General features: G+C 40.5%; 2 protein-coding genes across 9 annotated transcripts in view; one reads left to right on the forward strand and one right to left on the reverse strand.

Moving 5' to 3' along the window:
• Positions 1 to 18,529, forward strand: part of SNX25 (sorting nexin 25) — a 151,603-nt gene extending 133,074 nt beyond the window's left edge. For 3 of the 6 annotated variants that reach the window (XM_037730825.1, XM_017506908.2, XM_017506910.1), the window contains exons 13-19: positions 646 to 759; positions 5,722 to 5,886; positions 7,763 to 7,880; positions 12,142 to 12,208; positions 16,492 to 16,673; positions 17,177 to 17,277; positions 17,943 to 18,529. In XM_037730825.1, the coding sequence (XP_037586753.1) occupies positions 646 to 759; positions 5,722 to 5,886; positions 7,763 to 7,880; positions 12,142 to 12,208; positions 16,492 to 16,673; positions 17,177 to 17,277; positions 17,943 to 18,023 (828 nt within the window). In that variant the 3' untranslated portion in view covers positions 18,024 to 18,529. The other 3 variants (XM_017506909.2, XM_017506912.2, XR_005196640.1) reach the window with 3 other exon arrangements.
• A 1,512-nt stretch (positions 18,530 to 20,041) lies between these two features.
• The window catches only part of LOC108288125 (LRP2 binding protein), a 30,250-nt gene continuing 26,867 nt past the window's right edge, over positions 20,042 to 23,424 (reverse strand). For all 3 annotated transcript variants that reach the window (XM_037730831.1, XM_017506923.2, XM_017506922.2), the window contains one exon: positions 20,042 to 21,668. In XM_037730831.1, the coding sequence (XP_037586759.1) occupies positions 21,603 to 21,668 (66 nt within the window). In that variant the 3' untranslated portion in view covers positions 20,042 to 21,602. The remainder of the gene's footprint in view (positions 21,669 to 23,424) is intronic.

Here is a 23,424-nt window from a genome sequence, read left to right on the forward strand (position 1 = left end):
GGATCACTTGTATCCAGGAGTTTGAGACTGGCCTGGACAACATAGACCTTGTCTGTACAAAAAATTAAAAGTTAGCCAGGCCTGGTGGTACATGCCTATAGTCTCAGCTACTTGGGAGGCTGAGGTGGAAGAATCTCTTGAGCCTGGGAGATCAAGGCTGCCATGAGCCATGATCACGCCACTGCACTTAGTCTGGATGACAGAGTGAGACCCTGTGTCAAAAAAAAAAGGCAGTAATAGAGCTACAACCCAAGTTTCCTTTGTTTCCATTGTTTTCTTTTGTTAACTTTAGCTTTTCACAGAGATGTTATAAACACAACACCTCTAGGTGAAATACTTTCTGCGAGCTGTTTCCATTCGTCACGTCATGTGCCACTCTGCATGGTGTGCAGATCCCGAGTACCAGCCTGGCCTCGTGACTTCCCGGCACCCAGGGATCTGTAGGTTTGCGATGTGCTTTAGCTTCTTCCGTCAAAGCTTTCATTCCTCCCGATTCTTCCAGCCTGATTAAAACGGGCAGGTTTTCACCTCAGAGGAACAAGTACAGGAGGAGGATGTTTGATTTGTTCTAATTATTTTTCTAAGTCTTTTTTTAAGATTAAACTGTAACTTCAAAATACTAATATTTTCTTTTTCCCCCTACAGTGCGTCCCTTCTTTAAAAAAAGTCCAGTTGCCTTCTCTTAGCAAGCTGCCTTTCAAATCTATAGATCAAAAGTTTATGGAAAAGTCAAAGAATCAATTAAATAAGTTTTTACAGGTAAGCAAGTGAAAAATGTGGGATATGAGAGAAAAAATTAGTTATTTGGGGTTAAACTGTCATTGTTCTGAGAGCTTGCTAGTTTGCTTTTTGTTCTCACAAGCCATGCCAGATGCTAAAAAAAGTCTTGTGTTTTTTTTTAATTAAAATTAAAAAATATATATATATATATATGTAAATACATGTAAGTGTATAACTCTCCGTTTCACAAACTGAACACACCCATTTAACTAGCACCCATTCCAACAAACTGATCATCACCAGCAGCCCCAGCTTCCCCCCATCACTGCAGCCCCACCAAAGGTAACTGCTGCCCTGACTTCCAGCAAGATTACTGACAGTTGTCCTTGAACATCATGTAAATGGAACCGTATAGTGTGGTTTCCTTCGTTTCTGACGACTTTTACTCATTACTTTCATAGGACTTGTCTATAGTGTCATCTTAGTTGTAGGTGATTCATTTTCGTTGCCGTGAGAGGTTTTTGTTGTGTGAATATGCCGCGTTCCAAATTCATTCCATCGTTGATGAACCACTCTGAGGTTTTACAGAGTGCCTCCATAAACTTTTAGTACTTGTCTTTTGGCAGATATATGTCGGCTGATGCCAGAGATTAGAATGTTTCAGTTTTTCATCATGGTCATAGCAGGTTTTACACTCTCCCCAGTAAGGGCTCTGATTGCTCCACATCCTCACTGACACTTATTTTTTGTCTTTTTCTTCTTAGCCATTTTGGATGTAGTGGTATCTCATTGTGTTTTGGGTTGTTTTTTTTTTTAGGCAGAGTCTTGCTGTGTCGCCCAGGCTGGGGTGCAGTGATACGATCTCGGCTCACTGCAACCTCTGCCTCCAAGGTTGAAGCGATTCTCCTGCCTCAGCCTCCTGATTAGCTGGGATTACAGGCGCCTGCCACCACACCTGGCTAATTGTTGTATTTTTAGTAGAGACAGCGTTTCACCATGTTGGCCAGGCTGGTCTCGAACTCCTGACCTCAGGTGATTTGCCCGCCTCAGCCTACCAAAGTGCTGAGATTACAGACGTGAGCCACCACATCCGGCCTCATTGTGGTTTTGATTTACATTTCCCTGATGGATAATGCTGTTGAGTACCGTTCTATATGTTTACTGGCCTATGTGGATGGTTCTTTTAGGTGAAGTGCCTGGTAAAGTTGTGTCTACTTTCCTATTGTGCTACTGCTCATCCTTTCCTCTTGCTTTATGGGTTTGTCTGTGTTCTGAATATGAGTTCCTTGTCAGATCTTATGTGCTACAAATATTGTCCCCCTCTCTATGGATTGCCTTTTCCTTCTCTTAACGATTTCTTTTAATGAACATACGTTCTCAGTTTTAATTTAGCCCACTTTATCATTTATTTTATTGTATTTTATGGTTAATGCTTTTTGTGTGTATTAAGAAACCTTTTCCTACTCCAAGGCCCTGAAGATATTTTCTTAATTTCCTTTAAACACTTTATTATTTTCTATCAGTCTGTTTTTAAATAATAAGGCCAGACAAAGGTATGCTATCCTCAGTAGCAACCACTGTTTTTTCTTTTGCTGCACCATCTATATTCAGAGTATAATTGTTAATCAAACCATGGAACTTAAAGTCCTAAAGTTCTCAGAGGCATGGAACTTTGCCATATAAAACATGTTTTGCCTATGCAGTAGAAGTAGAAATTCTGAGACTTAAAAGAAAAATGCTTTACATATTTGTATCCTTTAAAGAATTCTTTAATTTTTAAATTGGCGTTGCACTTGTACATATTTATGAGGTACAGTTTGATGTTTTGATATATGTATATGTTATGATCAAATAACAGTAGTTAGCATATCTATCGTCTCATGCATTTATATAATACACACCACACACACACACACACACATACATACATACATACATACATACATATATATATATGAAGTTGTTTTTTTTTTTTTTTTTTTTTTTAGACAGACTCCGGGCTCTGTTGCCCAGGCTAGAGTGCAATCACGCAATCTCAGCTCACTGCAGCCTCTACCTCCCAGGTTCAAGCAGTTATCCTGCCTTAACTCCCCAGTAGCTGGGATTACAGGCTCACGCCAGCATCCCTGGCTAATTTGGTATTTTTAGTAGAGACAGTTTCGTCATGTTGTATAGGCAGGTCTCGAACTCCTGACATCAGGTCACCAGTCTGCCTCGACCTCCCAGAGTGCTGGGATTACAGACGTGAGCCACTGTGCCCAGCCACATTTATCATTTCTTTGTGGTGAGAACATTAAAAAACCTTTCTTCTAGCTCTTTTTTGATATATAATACCTTTCTGTTAACCATAGTCACCCTACTGAGCAGTAGAACACCAGAACTTAACCTCCTGTGAAATTGTAACTTTCTAGCCATTGGCCAATCTCTCCCATCCTTTCCTCTCCAGTCTCTGGTGCCCACCCGTCTCTACTCCTAATAGATCAGTTTTTTTTTTCCGATTATACAGATGAGTGAGATCATGCAGTATTTGTCTTTCTGTATCTGGTTTGATACTTCATGTCTTCCAGGTTCATTCATGTTGTTGTAATTGACAGGATTTCATTCTTCTTTATGGCTGAAAAATACTCCATCGGGTATACCAGGGGTGTTCAATCTTTTGGCTTCCCTGGACCACAGTGGAAGAAGAATTGTCTTGAGCCACACATAAAATACACTAACACCAACAATATCTGATGAGCTTTAAGACAAAAAATCACAAAAAATTCTCATAATGTTTTAAGAAAGTTTACAGTTTTGTTTTGGGCCACATGCAGCCCGGCTGCGGGTTGGACAAGCTTGATGTACGTATACCACATTTTCTTTATTCATTCATCTGTTGTACACCTAAGTTGATTCTATGCCTTGCCTCTTTACTGTGACTAGTGCTGCGGTAAACATGGGAATGCAGATCTCTCTTTGACATACTGATTTCATTTCCTTTGGATATATATCCGGTAGTGACATTGTTGGATCATTTAGTAGCTCCATTTTTAAGTTTTCGAAGCACCTCCATACCACTTTTCTTAATGAATGTGTTAATTTACAGTCCCACCAATAGTGTACAAGAGTTCCCTTTTTTCCGTATCCTTAACAACACTTCTTTTCTTTAGTCTGGCGTGAGATGGTATCTCCTGGCCTTGATTTATAGTTCCCTGATTCGTGATGTTGATCGTTTTTTCGTATACCTGTTTGCCATTTTCATGTTTTCTTTTGAAAAGAGTCTATTCAAGTCCTTTGCCCACTTTTTAATGGGATTATTGTGTTTGTGTGTTTTGCTGTTGAAATGTTTGAGTTGTTTTCCATAATAATTGAATATAATTTAAGGCCAAAGATTTACATCCATAAGGATTTCCCTGTTAATAATATACGGATTATATTAACTTTGAGACTTAACCATTAATATCATATCCTGCTATTTTGTAAAATAATGTTAGAGAGTAGATTAAGGAAATCAAGATAGGAGAATATCTTGCTCCTTCTGATCCACCATCACATACAAGTTGAACTGACCATTTAATTCTGAAAAATGAATAAGGACTGTCTGTAGGATTCAGGGACAGCGAGGGCAGTAGACGCACTGCCCATCCCTCTTAATCTCCTTGTCAGTGGCAATGGCAGGGTCTGCCCACCTGTAGGCCAGTCTTCTGCAGGGTACAGGAAGGCTGATGGTGCTCCGTGGACCCCTCGTCCCCAGCATGGCAGTATTGGGCCCTCTCAGAGGTGATTTTTCTAGGGAGGGTCATAGTGTTTGTTAAGTCATTTGCCATCTAAACAAACAGGATGTTGCCGTCATGGACCAACCCCTCTGGACTAGATCTGAACCTCCCCCAACCACCCAGCTCTGTCATCAGAGCCATAGCTGGCTCCTGAGTGTTCCATCTCCGTATGTGGCTAATAGTTCCTGTAGCTTTACTTATTACTAAACCCAACTTCTTATATACTAGATGTGTAAATATTCTGTGGTCACATTGTTAATTCTGCTGTCTTACTACAGCACTTGCTTGTACATAAATCAGCTTGATTTATGTTCTGATTTCCTCTCTCCTAAGGCCAGGTAAGTACACACAGAACTTTGGGAACTTTCCAGTTTGAGGGCCAGTAGAAACCATTCTATAATTATGCAAACACACACTGCCTAGAAAGTGGCAGCACAGAGAAATGAAACTGTTACCACCATGTGATAACTCAAAGTTTTTTTTCAGCTGATGTACGAAGTCTGAACATAACTATAAAAGGGCAATTTAGAGAGATCCATGTGTAATTTGCAAAAATTTAAGTTGGTCAAACACAGATGAGTGAAAGTTGTCTTTCAAAAGTGGTAGCACCTGCGATCTGTGAGCTATATGCAAAATACGAATTTTTTGGCCAGGCACAGTGGCTCACGCCTGTAATCCCAGCACTTTGGGAGGCCAAATTGGGTGGATCACGAATGAGGTAAAGAGATCGAGACCATCCTGGCCAACATGGTAAAACCCTGTCTCTACTAAAAATACAAAAATTAGCTGGGTGTGGTGGCATGCGCCTGTAGTCCCAGCTACTTGGGAAGGGTGAGCAGGAGAATTGCTTGAATCCGGGAGCTGGAGGTGGCAGTGAGCCGAGGTTGCACCACTGCACTGCAGCCTGGCGACAGAGCGAGACTGTCTCAGAAAAAAATTTTTTTGTTGTTGTTGTACCAAGTGGTGCAAAGTGGAGTGAGTTCCTCTGTCTGCATGGTTATCTCCCATGAGCAGAGGGATTTGGGCACTACTAGTTAACCTCGAGAGGATTGTTTGCTATTCAGATCATTAAGAATTGATCTTATATAGTTTGTTTCTGGGGAAAAGGAAGTGGTTTTAGGTTCAGAAGTCTGATGAAAGTAAATTCATCACAGTCAGCTCTGCCTCGCTCGCCTTTACTTACAGTAGCCCCCAGCCGCACAGATGGTTTCCCACACTGGAGCAGTTAATCCTCTTTCTTCCACAGAATCTGCTTTCAGATGAAAGACTGTGTCAGAGTGAAGCACTTTATGCCTTCTTGAGCCCTTCTCCTGACTACCTCAAGGTCATTGATGTGCAGGGGAAAAAAAATTCTTTTTCATTATCATCATTTTTGGAAAGACTTCCTCGCGACTTCTTCTCCCACCAGGAGGTGAGCCATCTAAAGGGTGAACCACTTTTGTAGCATATTTCAGCAGATACTAAGCTCATGCTCCTCATGGGGAGAAGCCAGTCCCTCCATTTTTAGTTATTACGGTCACATTTTGAGGCATCTGCTTGTAATCCTGTATCTTAGTTCTTCCAAGTGACTTGCAGGGGAGGACAGAGGGATTTACCACTTCAGAGTTGGTAAGTGAAATGTGAGTAGGAAGTTCTGCAGGAGCCCCACCACATGGGGGGCTCCTGTCCGCAGGTCTGGAGAGGCAGAGTGCAGGCCGTCGTGGGAGGGTGCGGGGGATTCATGCTGAAGGTGCAGGAGAGGAGGGTGTGTTTACAGAACAGGCTGGAGGTTGTTGGCCTGGACTGGAGGGTTTGTGCCGTGCTCTAGTGGAAGATTAGGTACATAGAAGTGGGGAGGGGCGAGGTTCATGCCGGGCTGAGAGTTTAGGCTGTGTTCTCAGGCATGAAGAAGCATGAGATATTCTGAAGCAGGATGATCTGGCAGTGGTATGTGGATTAGGGAATGAAGAGACAGAGCCTCCAGAGCTGTCGATCTCATGCTCTGAACCCCAGACTTCTCTCCAGAGTAGGCTGTGCACTCCTGTGCGCACCATGGGGCCCCTTGCCCGGCCTTCTAGCAAATCGCACAGGACCACCTCTGAAATGTGGTTTCTCCTCAGTCCATTGCCAAATGCCACTGCCTCTTCCTTGGAGGCTGCTTCACAAGTTTGAACAGAGAAACTGACGGTGAAAAGGAGCACGCTGCTCTCCAGCATTCCGTGCTGGGGTGGAAGCCAGCACGTCCCACCGAGCACACCCACGCCCGCTCCAGTTCACGTATCTACCCACATTCCCCAAAGCATCTCCCACCTCTTTCCTTCATGTGTCTGTCATACTTGCCTGGCTTACCTGTCTCACCTCACTTTTATTCCTGAACCCCTGGAGTTGACATACGGCTCAGTCACTCTGTGAAGTGACTCGAAAGGTGCTAGTGGCTTCCTCTCAGTCTTTACCTTTCTCAGCCCCTTTGAGGTGTTTGCTGTTGCTGGACTTGTGTGATGCTCTGAGTTTTTAGGGAGCTCTTCCAGCCTCTGTGCCTTCCCTGTCCCTTCCTCTGCTTGCCTGATATCAGTATCTCCCAAAGACCTGGCTGGGCCGGCACTTCAGCTCCTACCTGTATGCAGACATTGCAGTGCACGTCCTCAGCTGCCTTCCAGCATCTAATGTTTACACCTCTATGACAGCATTCATCCAGCCCTGTCGTAACATCTGCCTGTGTGTGTCTCAGTCTCCCCAGAAGGCAGTGGGCACTGAAGTCTACATCCACATCATACTCATTTGCACGAGCCTGGTGCCTGGCATATCATGAGTTTTGAACTGAAACCTGCTGCTATGCAGATCAAGAAATGGGACTAGCTGAAGGACAGGATAAAAGTTTAAGCCACAGCTTTAAAAATAACTAAATTACTTTAAAATGCATGTTTGTTAAAAAAACAAAAACGTGAATTTAAAATTATTTACTTCATGCTGTTTTAAGGGAGTGAACACTAAAAAAATTAAGTTAAAAGCCTTAGTTTTGAAATTCAAAATGGTTAGAAAACTGTTTTATTGTCTGTTAATTTATTGATTATTGATACAGTGACAGATTTTTTTTTAATTAGCTTATTTTAAACCTTGAATAAGGCTCCAGAATCAGACTTTTCTGATTCTTTCCTCTGTGTTGAAAATGGATAGGTTTCTGCATGAAAACTGAAGAATAAAGGCTACAATATGAGCCGATAGTTTGGAATTTACACTTGAAGAGGGAGAAGAACTGCCAATTTTCTTGGATAAGTTATCTGCTTCCTATGACTTTGCTGTATCCCCAGGAGGAGACAGAGGAGGACAGTGACCTGTCAGATTATGGTGATGATGTGGATGGAAGGAAAGACGCCTTGGCTGAACCATGTTTCATGTTGATTGGGGAGATTTTTGAACTTCGAGGAAGTAAGCTCCTTTGTTATTATTAGTGGTATCTGCTAGTAAAGCGGTATGCAAAATTGAACACGCACCCGCATTTAATATTCCTTTATTGCTGAAATGCCTCAGACATGTATGTATTTTCACGCATCCATTCATTCAGCATATCTTTTTAAGAGCCAACCAGGGCTGGGCGCAGTGGCTCACCCCTGTAATCCCAGCACTTTGGAAGGCTGAGGCGGGCAGATCAGGAGGTCAAGAGATCAAGATCATCCTAGCCAACATAATGAAACCCCATCTCTACTAGAAATACAAAGATTAGCTGGACGTGGTGGCACGCATCTGTAATCCCAGCTACGGGGGAGGCTGAGGCAGGAGAATCGCTTAAACTCGGGAGGTGGAGGTTACAGTGACCCAAGATCACACCACTGCACTCCAGCCTGGTGATAGAGTGAGACTTTGTCTCAAAAAAAGAAAAAGTGAGCCAGCCAGATACTGTGTTACATATACAACCCCAAGACAGATATCATCTCTGTCCTAATGTAGCGTAGCATCCCGATTTACTCTGCACCATGTTCCTCTGACTACAGAAGGTTAGAATCCTGCACATTTATTTTTATGTGACTTGGCATGGCTTCATTGCCTTATCACTAAAAGTTATACAGAAAATTATTTTGCATAGCACAGGAAGAACCCTGTTGTTAAAAGTGAGTTTTGGTGTTAGGATAATTCCATGGCCAAGGAATGCCTCCACCCTAGTTTCCAGCTACGTTTTTTCCTCTTGAGCGGTAGTTCTTCATGGAGGGAGGGAGGGACATATGGTGATGTCTGAAAATATTTTTGATAGTCATAACTTGGAGCACAGCTAGTGGGTAGAGTCTGGGATGCTGCCAAACATTCTACAGTGCCCAGGACAGCTTCCGCGGCAGTTCTCCTGCCCCAAAGGACAGTAATGCTGAAGTTGACAAATCCTACGCTAGTGATTCCTCAAGGAGCAATGTATGTAGAAAAAAGCAATTGTAAAATGGGGATCAAAGTTTCATTTCCATAAGAGTCGTACAAGTGCCGCTCCCCGAAAACATTACCTTGGTGAAAGGTAAACTGGACTACATGGCTTAGTGTTGAGCCTTGAATAGGACTTGATACTACTCTCTGCCCACATGTTGACAGCCCCCAACGCTCTAAGTCTTGAGATCAGTATACTTTGTCACACTGAACACTCTAAATCTTGGGATCAGTATACTTTGTCACACTGACTACATCGAAGAGGAAGCAAATGAGAAGAGCATGGGTGAGTAAGATTGAGTAATGGTACCAACCAGCCAAATAGTGCACTGTGGATATCCTGGGCTCTGTCTATTCACATTAGCACCTTTTCCCTTGAGGCAAAGAAGTAGGCTACCAGTTGGTCTTACATAGGAAATGGGGCTGTGGATCCCTTCTCATTTATAAATCCCTTAACATGTCACTTAAAGAATTATTAACAGATGAAACAATTCCAAGTGCAACTTGAACATGTCTTATGTGTCTTTTAATCTTCAGTATCTACTACAAAGCCTGATCTATGGTAGGTGATCAATAAAATGCCTCGATAGATGCACTGATGAGTGAATAGGCAAGAAAAATGTTAAGTGCCAGAATGAACTCTCTTTGGTCATTGACCTTTTTCTCCTTCTGAGCCAAAGTTAAGAGAATATGTAATGTCAGTCATCTAACACTTCGAGAGCATGTGTTTTAGATACAGCTCTGTAGGGAAACAAAAACATATCAGATACAGACTCTGCCTTCAGTGGATTTACAGAATAAGGTGCAAACATGTAATTCACATTAAGCAATAGACAAAATTAAATTATAAAGTGCAGGCAGAGATTTACATATAAGGATATCTTAGCATAATTACAATAATGAAAAGTTGGAACTAAGATAAATTTTAGTAATGGAAGATAACTTATTTAAGAAATATCTGTGTCATGGAATATCATCCAAAATATGAAAACTCCTTTCAGATAAAAAACCTAGTAGCCTTTCAATATTTGAGACACTTTAAGATATATACAGCGATGTTTAAGTTTATTTAATATAGACAAAGAAAAATAGTAATCCACCTAAAGTCTGACTCTTCTTTGGCGAAAGGTGGCCTGTTAAATCATGAGTCTCCCCAGTTTCCTGTAGAGTTGATAGGAATAGGGACACTATCCTAGCCTTCGTCATTGTTCTTGTCTTTGCTGTTGGTACAGAGCTTAGGAGACATGGTAGGTGTGTCAGAGCCAGTTTTGGCTGGAGCAGGGCTCCTAACAATGTCCGCAGCATGCGCTTCCTCCATCAATGCCTGCTCAGAGCAGATTTGCTTTTGCTAGTGGCATTTCAGAGGGAATAAATAGAACATCATTTATAATGAGATGTGATCATTTGCCGTCAGCAGAATCCTAATCCTGCTGCAGCTGCCTCTGTGGCTTTGAACAAATAAGCCTTTAGAGTAATGTGTGCAGGGGTGTGTGCGTGCGTGTGTGTGTCGTGGGGGTGGGTGTTAGGGATTGGGGAAGGTGAGGGAAAAGTAATAGAGTAAATTTTGTAAATAGAGTAATAGAGAAAACTTGTAGCAAAATGACCTCATTTCTGCTCCAGTATACAAAAAGGGACTAGTAATACCTCTCCCCGCTTATTTTAAAAAATAACCACTTAGTTGTCAGGTCTCTTCCTAGTGTTGCACTTGTCCTCAGACCCTCTAGGTATGAGCTACTTCTTTCCTGCCCCAGAGAGGCAAAGTGAAGTTATCATCACTGACAGACATGCTCATCCCAGCCTAAATGCCAACCTAAAATGAACAAGTGTACATGCTTGGCAGCATTCCAGCTAATTCCACCAAAAAGTTTAAGACATTTTTGAGGTATGGTTCCAACTCCAAGACTTGACATGAAGGATTCATACTACTTTAACTGGATATTTTGAGCCATTAAAAAAATCAGAAATGGCTTTGGAGTGTATTAAAGTCTAGTACCAAGTCTGTGTTTTCTATGAATTTTATTTCTGTGGTTGCCCTTGTACAGAGATTAGAAATGGCTTTGGAGTGTATTAAAGTCTAGTACCAAGTCTGTGTTTTCTATGAATTTTATTTCTGTGGTTGCCCTTGTACAGAGATTAGAAATGGCTTTGGAGTGTATTAAAGTCTAGTACCAAGTCTGTGTTTTCTATGAATTTTATTTCTGTGGTTGCCCTTGTACAGAGATTAGAAATGGCTTTGGAGTGTATTAAAGTCTAGTACCAAGTCTGTGTTTTCTATGAATTTTATTTCTGTGGTTGCCCTTGTACAGAGACGTCTGTGAATTTGCCATTGTTAGTTTTCCTTAGTGGGTGCAGGAGTGTTGAACTCTTGGCTCCATTATGACTGAGTCTGAGTTTCTCATTTCCTCATATGTCAGCAGCCAAACACTTCAATGGATGGAGGTGAATATTTAAATGAAAATTTTGGTTTAGGTTCCAATTTGTAGACCTAAAATATCCTCATGGCGTTTCTTTGCCTCCTGTTGGTTTATGTTCATTTTTTATACCTACAAACATGTGTCCGTATGTTAGTAATAAAAGTTTAGATTTGTAGAACCCTTCACAGCCTGTTTTCACACACATGGAAAGAAAGGCACATGTTAATACCATCTTTTCCAGATGAGGGTTCAGAGAAGGTGACTTACGCCCTGCTGCTATGGGGGTGGCACAGGAGACTGCCAAATTCATTTCTCATTCAGGGTCCCGGCTCTTCACCATTCACTTACCCTCTCCCAAATGCGTAGTGTACGTAAAAGTACACAGTGATCTGCAAACTCTGCTTCAAATGGGAACACTTAGACCCATCAGTTCATTAATATTTCAAAGTATTTGACTATAGGTGTTTCTCATTCAGCAGTTCAAAAAGTGTGTTCAGCTAGCCAGATAGAAATCTAAAATAGGAACTACACTGTGTGCTGGTGGAAAACAGACATGTTGTCAATACCCCAGGGACAGATGAAGTACTCTTTCCACTTAGAGCTCAGCTGTTGGGAGGCATTGAAACACTGTAAAAACTCTGGTTTCATCTCATCAGTTGCTTAGTAGAAAATGAAAGCCTAGGCAGAAGAGTTTTCCTGAGCAGAAGTTTTCGCTAACCTAGACTCACATTCTGCAGATGTCATGGCCTTGACTTGATGTCAGGACTCAAATGATCTTAAGTGTTAAGATTTATGTTTTGTACAGCTATGAAAATGTCCCAAATTGTGATAACCTATGATAAAAAATTTTCCTCTGGTTTCTATTTTAGTGTTTAAATGGGTGAGAAGAACATTAATTGCCCTCGTTCAGGTCACTTTTGGAAGAACCATCAACAAGTGAGTTGTATGAAATTAATATTTGGATCCATGCCCTACTCTTTGCCTTGATAGTCAAGTTACCTTATGATCTAGCAGCCAGTGATTTAACTGAAAATCTTTTCTCTCAGTTTTTCTGATGTGATTCTAAGATTGGATAGGAGAGTAGATTTCTGAAAGAATTTCTCCCACAGAATGCATGGCAGATTAGATAATCAAAGCTTGAGCTACTTCCACATTCTGGCTGGCGAGGGTCAGGAGGCTGTGTTCTGTAAAGCTCCCCTTTGATCATGATGACTAGTTTGAGCATCTTGGGTAGAATGTTTTTATGTCAAATAATGAGAATCAGTTTAAGGTTTAGACTCTAAGCCAGAAGGAAAGTAGGATGAGCATCACATGGCAGGCAAAGTTTACTTAGAGGAAAATATAGACCATGTATTAAGGTTTTAGAGTTGTATAGCACTGAAGTGCTAATTCTTCTTGTTAGTTAATATCTGAGTGTCCATTGGGGTGTGTGTGTGGCCCTGTCATCTAGCACTATAGGAGCCAGATGTATATTCTAAACCATATTATATTATCCATATACATAAAGGGATTATATATGTATACAGGTTTTTCATGGAATGTTCTCAATGTTGCTCATAAAAAGTGACCCACATTTTGATCATTCATTTATGAAAATGCTGGGTTTGTTTTTGAGAACTCATAGTCAATTAATATTAGTTTCTAAGAAATTACTGGAATTTTTCATAACTGCAAAGTCATGTAGCCAATAGAAGTTGAATAGAATTATTTAGATCCATTTAGGCCTGAAAAGGGGTCTTAGAGATTAGTCTGACTCCTCATTTTGTTGGCAAAGAAGCAGAACCAAAGAGATCAAGTAACTTGTCTGAAGTCACCAGACCGGTTGGCAGTCCTAACCTGGCCTCCTGCCCTGGTGCCTGCCTCGTCTCTGTGCCTGGAATTTGGAAGTACTGTTATCAAGATCTTTTATATGGTAACTCTATACCCAGGATTCTTCACGAGATAAACATTATGATTTCCTGCAGAATAAGAGTCAACTTCTAGAAAAAAATATTTTAAGTCGTTTTTTTGTATAACAAAATAAGCTTTAAGATGAAATTATCAACTTTTCCCAAGTGAAAGATTTAGTTGCCACACATTTGTACAAGGTCAGTATGATAGTTGTATCATATAAAGCTTATACATTTTTTTTTTTTTTTTTTTTGAAACGGAGTTTCACTCTTGTTTCCCAGGCTGGAGTGCAATGGCGTGATCTCGGCTCACCGCAACCTCCGCCTCCTGGGTTCAGGCAATTCTCCTGCCTCAGCCTCCTGAGTAGCNGGGTTCAGGCAATTCTCCTGCCTCAGCCTCCTGAGTAGCTGGGATTACAGGCACGCGCCACCATGCCCAGCTAATTTTTTGTAGTTTTAGTAGAGACGGGGTTTCACCATGTTGACAAGGATTGTCTCGATCTGTTGACCTCGTGATCCACCCGCCTTGGCCTCCCAAAGTGCTGGGATTACAGGCTTGAGCCACCGCGCCCGGCCCGCTTATACATTTTTATAGGAAACATTGTAAAGAACATTTGCTATTCTTTTTTATATTTTCCTTGTGGTCAGAAACTAAAGTTTACTTCTAAGGTTTAAAAAAAAAAATGGTTTTAGTTGGCTGGGCACAGTGTCTCATGCCTGTAATCCCCACACTTTGGAAGGCCAAGGCGGGCAGATTGCTTCAGCCCAGGAGTTCAGGACCAGCCTGGGCAACATGGTGAGACTCCATCTTTACAGAAATTTTTAAAATTAGCCAGATGTGGTAGATGTGCGTGCCTGTGATTTCAGCTCCTCAGGAGGCTCAGGCGGGAGGACTGCGTGAGCCCAGGAGGTCAAGGCTGCTGTGAGCTGCTGCATTCCAGCCTGGATGAAAAAGTGAGACCTTTCTCAAAAAAAAAAAAAGTTTTAGTTGCCCATCAGAGGCTTGTTTAGATGACCTTAATATCATAGGCTTTTGTTTTACTCAGAAAAAATGGCCTGCTTAATTTTTTTGTCTTAGTCTAAGGCAAACCTCTTTTGTATTGACAAGCCTTAGATAAAGAAATTCCCGATAAAAAAAGGCCAGGCACAGTGGCTCACGCCTGTAATCCCAGCACTTTGGGTGGCCAAGGCGGGTGGATCAGTTGAGGTCAGGAGTTCGAGATCAGCCTGGCTAACGTGGCGAAACCCCGTCTCTACTAAAAATATAAAAATTAGACGGGCATGGTGGTGCATGCACCTGTAATTAAAAGAAATTCCTAGAATGGCCTTCTTTTTCTTAGTACTCAAGACTTGCTAATTTATTTTCCTTTTCAGTTTCAGCAAATCATGCATACTCTCCTTGCTCCTATTAATTATAAAATGAGCAGCTGCAGGTTGTGAGTGGTGGGTACGTCAGGCAGTTATTTTCATGGGGATGGAGAAGAGCACGTGGAGAGAATTTCCAGGCTGTTCATTTCAGTGGGCTTGTTATCAGGTAGAGAATCATGGAGCACATGGCTCTTTGCTATTTTTGTCTTCAGCAGATGATGACTCATGAAATTAAGCAGGAGCACAGTGTGTGTCTCTTGCCTTGTAATAACTAAAATTTCACATGCTAGAATTGCTTCCAAAGCAACGGACAGGTTTCAGCTGATAGAAAGATCTAAATTGGTAAAAAATACTTAGATGATGACCTTTATTAAGAGTCACTTCCTAATCTCAAATTGTAAACTGAAATTTTGGGAAGGAAGGCAGGCAGGTCAGCAGATTCTCTCTCTTCTTTTTTTTTTTTTTTTTTTAAGATGGGGTTTCACCATGATGGTCAGGCTGGTCTTGAACTCCTGACCTTAGGTGATCCACCCACCTCGGCCTCCCAAAGTGCTAGGATTACCACGCCCTGCCTAGCAAATTCTTTCTTAAACCACAAGTTCCATTAATTAATAAACTTATATGGTCTAGATTTGAATTGCACAGTTCCAAGAAATATAGAGAATAATATAGGAGATGTGCAGTTACAGACTGTTAATGACTCATAGTAGAGTTCAGATGTACATTCAATAGTGACCTACTATCTACAAAGTATTGGACTTGAAACATCTGTTTCAGATACTATTTCTGAAAACCTCATATTGTCCATTTAAAATTCTGGTTGGAAGTCAGATTCTTAACAGGCTTTTTGATTTATTATTATTCATGAATTGAGTTTGAAATTGGAGCTCTTTCTGGCACAGATAGTCTAAGATGATTCTTTTCCCCTTTTCCATGGAGAGGCTTTCTTCTCCCAACCTCACAACTACTCTTGGGCTCTTTGAACTGTGTGTAGTTGTCTCTTGACAGCAGAGGACCTGTAACTGGTTAGAATTTGACTTCTAACTAAAGAAATGGGGTTGTATGGAAGACCTGGGTAACCAAATAAAACACGTAACTCTGCAAGTCAAATGCCTGCCACCCAATTTTCATTCTTGTGGAATTTTGAAATTGGCCATAGCAGTGTATCTTTGAAAGGAACTGTCCTTTTTCTACCCTCATGGGCATATGAAGTGCTTCATCTGGATCCGAGTATCCTGCCCAGCATTACTGCCCTAGCAACACTAAAAGAGCTGTGGAAAGCCTGGTCCTTCTGCAGGACTTCAGGATCTCAGGGAGGTTTTCCAGACCACTTCTGACGCTCTTTAAATGGATTTATGTTTTCACCTTGAAACATTTCATGGAAATGTTGCCGTCTTCAGACAAATCAGTCTCTCGGTTCTTGTCTTTGTAGATTGAAAGGTGCTACACAGCCAACATTTGGAGAAGTTGGTGCCCATGACAAAGTGAGCTCCAGGAATAAACAGTCATGCAGTATTACCAAAGTAAAAAACAGGCCTGGAGCAGTGGCTCACCCCTGTAATCCCAGCACTTTGAGAGTCCAAGGCGGGTGGATCACCAGAGGTCAGGAGTTCGAGACCAGCCTGGCCAACATCCCTACTAAAAACACAAAGTTAGCCGGGCCTGGTGTCACACGCCTGTAATCCCAGCATCTCGGGCTCGCTGGAACCCAGGAGGCGGAGGTTGTAGTGAGTGGAGACCCTGCCACTGCGCTCCAGCCCGAGTGACAGAGTGAGACTGCGTCTCAAAAATAATGATAATGATAATAACTTTCAGAGCCGGGGCTTAAAACTCCAATCCCTAGTCTATTCATCAGTCACTTAGATCAGGCTGTGTCTTAACCTTCCCATTGGTAAGTGCCTTTTGAGCACAGAGTACGCAATTTTTAAAAACCTCATCCAAGAAATCCTTTTCTCTTAAAAGACAAATCCGGGACACAGTCAACTGGATTTTCAGTGAGCAAATGTTGGTTTACTACATCAGTATTTTCCGGGATGCTTTTTGGCCAGATGGGAAGTTGGCACCACCGACCACAATCAGAAGCAAAGAGCGAAGTCAGGGAACGAAACAGAGAGCACGGCAAAAGCTGCTTGAAAACATTCCAGGTGAGGCCTGGGCTGTTACCCTGAAAAGCATAGAGATCATGAGGGAATGTTAACCCCACTGGGGTGTTTTTCATTTATGTCTTGCCGGAAACATTCTTTACAATGAAAAAAAAGGATCATACTCTTTTAAGCCATGTTTTGTCACTTGCTAAGAAGCTATACTGAGAATCTTAAGAACTTGAAAAATGTTTTAGAATAGATAATAAATTTTGTATTTTAGAAATCCAGCTAAAGTATAGTGTTTTGAGAGCTTAATTTTTAGCAAAATACTAACATTTTAATTATTAAAATTAGTAGTTGCAAAATATTAAAATTGTAATTTGTATAAATGCCTTATATTGAAAATTCTCTCCTGAAGCATTTGAGAGAACTGAACATTCGTGTTTCTCTTGCCTCCATGTCTTTATTGATTGTATGTGTACAGTGTTATATTCCTTTCACTACAAAGCCATGCACTGAACACTTTATCAATAGCAGCACAGAATATAAACTTAATTTTTCAGATATGCTTCAGAGCCTTGTTGGACAGCAAAATGCCCGCCATGGTATTATAAAAATATTCAATGCATTGCAAGAAACAAGAGCCAATAAGCATCTGTTATATGTGAGTAAATTAAAGCTCAGGGGGGTTTCTGCGTCATTTTGTCTGCTTCTTCATTTGGTTAGGAAAAACATAGACGGCAGTGGCTGCAGCACTCTGATTCTCACATGCTAGTCATCTCCCTTGACTTTTTTTTTTAGACAGAGTTTTGCTCTTGTCCCCCAGGCTGAAGTGCAAGGGCATGATCTCAGCTCACTGCAACCTCTGCCTTCTGGGTTCCAGTGATTCTTCTGCCTCAGCCTCCTGAGTAGCTGGGATTACAGGCACCTGCCACCACGCCCAGCTAATTTGTATATTTTTAGTAGATATGGGGTTTCACCATCTTGGCCAGGATGCTCTCTAACTCCTGACCTCAGGTGATCCACCCACCTTGGCCTCCTAAAGTGCTGGGATTACAGACGTGAGCCACCTCACCCATTTTCCCTTGACTTTTGATACAACATTGCTGCGTAAGTGCTTGGTTTTCTTATTTCAGCAAAGCCAACTGTCCCAGTCATCTCTTTGATTATAGTTAACAATATTAAATACCGTTTGAGAGTTATTTGTTTACTGAGATAAATTCAGACCTAAAATTAGACTTTTCTCTTAGATGCAGATATTTATTTTGAATAAACCCTTGGAGAAAAAAAACACATTTTTCGACTTCTTTTCCTTCTTTCTTGGTTCAGGTGCTGATGGAACTGCTGCTAATTGAATTGTGTCCTGAGCTGAGAACTCATTTAGATCAACTTAAAGCTGGTCAAGTTTGAGACTGCACAAATAAACCACCAGAAAAATGTCTGTGTAATAATAGACATGAAACATTTTCCTCTTTTCCACAGAGGGCTTGAATGAGAACCATACTGATTTTTATTTTGGTTACCTCCCTCTAGTTTTATGTGAAATAAGCAGAATTGGGGAGGACGGGACTCATGCTGTGGTAAGCAACAGAAAAAAACTTCTATTGATTTTTATTTAATATAAACACTTTAAAGAACAACATACTGATTGAAATACAAATGTTAATATGTGAGAACTTAGGAAGTATTTTAAATATTTATGAGAAGATTTTGTTTTAAAATGAACTATGAATATTGTACAGTTAATTTCCTCACTGAGGATTGTGAACATTCTTATATTATTTCATGTGTATTGAAGAACATTGTTGTGCAATGCTTTGTGTAAAGTTATTGTGAAGATTTTATTGTCTTTATTTTTACCAAAGATTTCCCATAGTTTGAGCATTCAAAGCAATAAAATATAAAAATGAATCACAGCGCTCTATGATATTTAAGATGCTTATATCTCAAAAAAACACGTTGAAACTCTACAGGCAGTTCAAATATTTATCGAATGCCTTTTTATAGAAAACGCTATGCACTTAACTACTTCTGCAGGGACGTTTTTAAAGTTTGCTGCCTTTCTCCAGGCAAAAAGTAAATATGTGAAATACATGATTCTTAAAGAGAGGCATTAGGGAGGAGCGATGGAAGCTGACCCTGGGAGTATGGGCAGGACTAAGACGGGGGCGGGGGTGGAAAGAGGGGGGCAGCCAGTTCAGGGACTTGGTTGTATCATCAAGCCTTTTAGACCACAGGGGCATTTGGGGAGATCCAGAGTAGAGATTTTTTGTTGTTATTCATACCGGGGCCATGGACAAGTACTTAACTTTCCTGGTTTCATCATCTATTATGCAATGATAATAGCTTCCCCTCTCTAATCCCCAAGAATATTGAAAACAAAACAAGTAAACAATTAAAAGGTAAAAATTCAGTTTGAATCACTGAAAGATACCATATACATATGTATATAACACATGCCAGATTATATACGTGTAATATATGTATCATACCTGCCAACTTCTTGATAAGAAGCCAAGTTCCGAAAGGTAGATGATTAAAAATTGGTAAGCCAAAATGTTATCCTTAAGATTTTTTTAGTTATAGCTTTTTTACACTTTTTTCAAACTATGATATTTGACACTTAAAAGAAATACCCAAAGTTGGCTATTGATGAAAATTATCCTTCAAAAGACCATGGAAAAGACCAGATAAAATACATTCAAGGAAGAGAAGAATGTGAAGTTGTCAAGTCCAAAGAACTTACCGTAATACAATTATTAGAAATGTCCATTTTCGACATAATTCTATGCTGTCATTTAAACTGTAGCTGTTAGTATTGCAAATGAGAAACATCACTATTATTTTGTCTCCTCTGTATTAATGATAAATTGTTGTTTTCCATGAGATACCAGCTAGAAGGAATCTTAGAGAAGGTGTGGGTGTGGGTGTGTGAGGGAGAAAGAAGAGAGAGTCATGTTACAGATTCACCACACTCACAGGTTAAGGGATTTACTACTGTCGTCAGCAGTGGTAAACTGCAGGGGCCCACTTGTGCCAGAACATCAGCTTCATGGTAACTACAGTAAACTGAAATTTTAAATTCCGCATTGGATTTATGGAAAACATTTAAGCACAGCATGTTACCATATATGGCGTATGTCCAAGTTTATGATTTCTGAAACCCATCTTTAAAAAGTGCTCTTTACCTAGGGCCAATCTTTTATTACGTTCCTATTTTAAGATTCTTTTTTTTTTCTTTTGAGACAGAGTTTCGCTCGTCACCCAGGCTGGAGTGCAATGTCGCGATCTTGACTCACTGCAACCTCCGCCTCACGGGTTCAAGCAATTCTCCTGCCTCAGACTCCCAAGTAGCTGGGATTATAGGTGTCTGCCACCACACCCAGCTAATCTTTGTATTTTTAGTAGAGACAGGGTTTCATCATGTTGGCCAGGCTGGTCTTGAACTCCTGACCTCAGATGATCTGCCCACCTTTGCCTCCCAAAGGCTGAGATTACAGGAGTGAGCCACTGTACCTGGCTAAGATTCTTAAAGGTTCTTAAAGAATCTTTAGGAACTGGATTAAGTGTGGAAAAGAATACTAGTTGGGAAATTGGATCTTCAAGTCATTGAAGGAATCTTATATGGATGGTATTAAGAAACAGATTTGAGACAGAAATACATTACCATTTGAGGGTATCTCAAACCCAAATCTGTTGAAATTTCTTCCCTTAATATAAAGACAAAATGAAGTTCAAGCAATATAGACAAGCCAGAACATAAAGCTAGAGCAAATAGTGTTCTGCCATTCAGCAGTTCTTAGTGACTATCGCCTCCATGTTCATTGCATTTTCCCATTACTAAAAAAAATCTTGTTTAAATCCACTGTCAGGATGGTTGTGATTTATAAAATAAAGTCACATCAGTTAGTGTTTATAAAATAGGGATAGTTAAAATATCTTTGTGACCTATTTTCAATATGTGTCTTTGTTTCACAAATGGATAGCTTTGTATAACCTTAGGCGTATGAATCTTACTGTTTTTACCGTCACCTTTTGCCTTCATAGATGTAATTTATGTAAGGAAAGCCTTTTGCTAATTTAACAATATTTAGTTGTAGTTCTTGTTGATGATTTCATTGAGGTTTTTTCCACAGTGTTTTAAAAATGTAGAAAATGAGCTGAAGCAAAAAGAAATAACTTGCTTTATCTTAACAATATTTTCATATAGCAGTTGGTTTTTTGTTTCTTACACATTCTGCATATGTATGTAGCAGCTGTTTCACTCACTAAATTCAGATCTTTGAGAGAAGATTTGGAGGGGCAAGAGTCTAAAGCAGTGTCTTATAACCCACTTTTTTTGAAGTTTATATGGAATAAATTAGCCAATGATTTATGGACCTTTTTAAGAATAGAGGATGTCTCAAAAGGCTTAGTGCAGTTTTAGCTTTAGTAACTTCAGAAGTAGAAATGCTACACACACTTATTTAAGTTTCTTTACTTTTACCCTTATTTAGTTTTGTGAATTTACATTTAAAAATTTTTAATGACTAAAACAAAATTCAAATGGTATTATTCAAAATTCACAAAACTAAATAAGTGACAAATTTAAAGAGTTAAACTTTCAAATGATGTTTTTAAATAAGTTTGTATCATTTCTACTTCTGAACTTATTAAACTAAAGTTATACTAAGTCTTTTTGGAGACTCGGTATTTAAGAAAGGAAAAAGATAGTTGCTTTATAGAATGGTTTTCATAGTTGATATTGTCTAGGCCAGTCTGTAGGCTAAGAGGTGGACCTTTGAGGATTCTTCCAGCAATTTGACCCTGTATCTAGGGAAGTTGCAAAACTTAACAGTGTACAAATTCAAGAACGAAGTAACATGTCACCTGTAAAATACCCAGGATAGTGTAATTTGCAATGTGCAAAATAAGCAAACATAGCTACTGTAAAAATACACACATTGTGAGGTGTTAGCATGGATGATCTTTGTTGAAATACATTGTGGTCTAGATTCTTTGACGAATAAGTAAAGAGTGAAGTTCATCCGCCAATGCAGGATTCAGACGGCAAGCCTTGAAATCAAAAAGAATCAGATATTTAGATACATTCTAATTGTTTGAGTCCTCCTTCTTTTTTTTTAATTCATTTCAGAATAGTAGGCCAGGCACAGTGTCTCACGCCTGTAATCCCAGCACTTTGGGAGGCTGAGGCAGGCAGATCAGGAGATTGAGACCATCCTGGCCAACATGGTGAAAAACACACCTAAAATACAGGTCTGTACTAAAAATACAAAAATTAGCTGGGCATGGTGGTGCATAATCCTAGATACTGGGGAGGCTAAGGCAGAAGAATAGCTTGAACCAGGGAGTCGGAGATTGCGGTGAGCCGAGATCATGCCCCTGCACTCCAGCCTGGTGACAGAGAGAGACTCTGTCTCAAAAAAAAAAGAGGAGTGAAGTACAGTGAATTTCAAGGAAATTTGTTAAGATACTTTCTATTCTGATGTACTACTTTAACCGAAGCAGAATGGATCAGTATTCAAAATAACCATGTTTTGAACATTTGAAAGAGATAACATTTTATCAGTGCCAAGAATAAAGGGAACTTAGGCACCAGTGATAGCATTTTATTTTATGAATTATTAAAGTAAAATGGAAAGCATTAACATTTGGCCTCAGAGTTGATCTCATTTATGTGAATAACAGCATCTGTGATAATCTTATTTTAAAATATATACCTAAAATAGTTTTATCATATCTCAATAGTGACAAGGTGCATAATTTCTAGAATGTCAAGAATTTGGGAGAGAGATCTCTCATCCAAACCCTACTCTGTGCATAAAGTGTCCCTTCAGTATCCGTGACAACTGGTCACTAGGTATTTGCTTGGTTGCTTCCAGTAACAGGAGGTTACCACCTTTAGAGAAACTTGTGTTTTTGTTTCCTCAACTGTTGTTTTACAGGACTCTTCTTATTTTAAGCTGATGTTTCTCTCCATGTACCTAGAATCATTGAAAGGTCCCAACAGAATACATAATGATGGTTTCACAGAAACCTAAGGCTCCAGGAAGCTGGAATCATCCCACCTGACAGTGGCAGAGCTGAGAGCAGGCCTGGGCGTGTCGCCTCCAGGTCCCAGTTACCATCTTACTGCCTCACCTTCTGCTGTAACACACTGCCTGCCATGGGCTCTGATTCTGCTCACTCCCCACCCGTTCCCTTCCTATGGGACACTGCCGTTCTGGTGCAGGCCACGGTCAGGACCCCTCCTGTCCTTTGGCTCTGAGGGAGACAGTCTCCCTCAGATGCCATTCCAGAGCCTTCACTAGTTTACTGCCTCAAAATGATCTCCATTTTATCAGTGTCCTCATAATGTACAATGGCCCAGACTGAGTTGAGTATTCTAGATGTGGTCTTTTTAATGCAGAGTAACGGGGCTGTTTTCTCCCGTCATATGGAAAGTCGTTCTCAGATTGCAATCTGTTTGCTTTTTTTTTTTTCTTTTTTGAGATGGAGTCTGGCTCTGTCACTCAGGTTGGAGTGCAGTGGCACAAGCCCAGCTCACTGCAACCTCCTCCTTGCAGGTTCAGCAATTCTCTTGCCTCAGCCTCCCAAGTAGCTGGGACTGCAGGCATGTGCCACCACCATGGGCTAATTTTTGTATTTATAGTAGAGACGGGGTTTTGCCATGTTGGCCAGGTTGGTCTCAAACTTCTGGCCTCAGGTGGTCCTCCCACCTCAGCCTCCCAAAGTGCTGGGATTACAGGTGTGAGCCACCGCGCCTAGCCTTGTTCTACTGTTTTATTCAGGATGAATATATACTACATTT

This window comes from Cebus imitator, unplaced genomic scaffold (genome assembly GCF_001604975.1).
Source record: "Cebus imitator isolate Cc_AM_T3 unplaced genomic scaffold, Cebus_imitator-1.0 Scaffold365, whole genome shotgun sequence".
NCBI classification, from domain to species: domain Eukaryota; kingdom Metazoa; phylum Chordata; class Mammalia; order Primates; family Cebidae; genus Cebus; species Cebus imitator.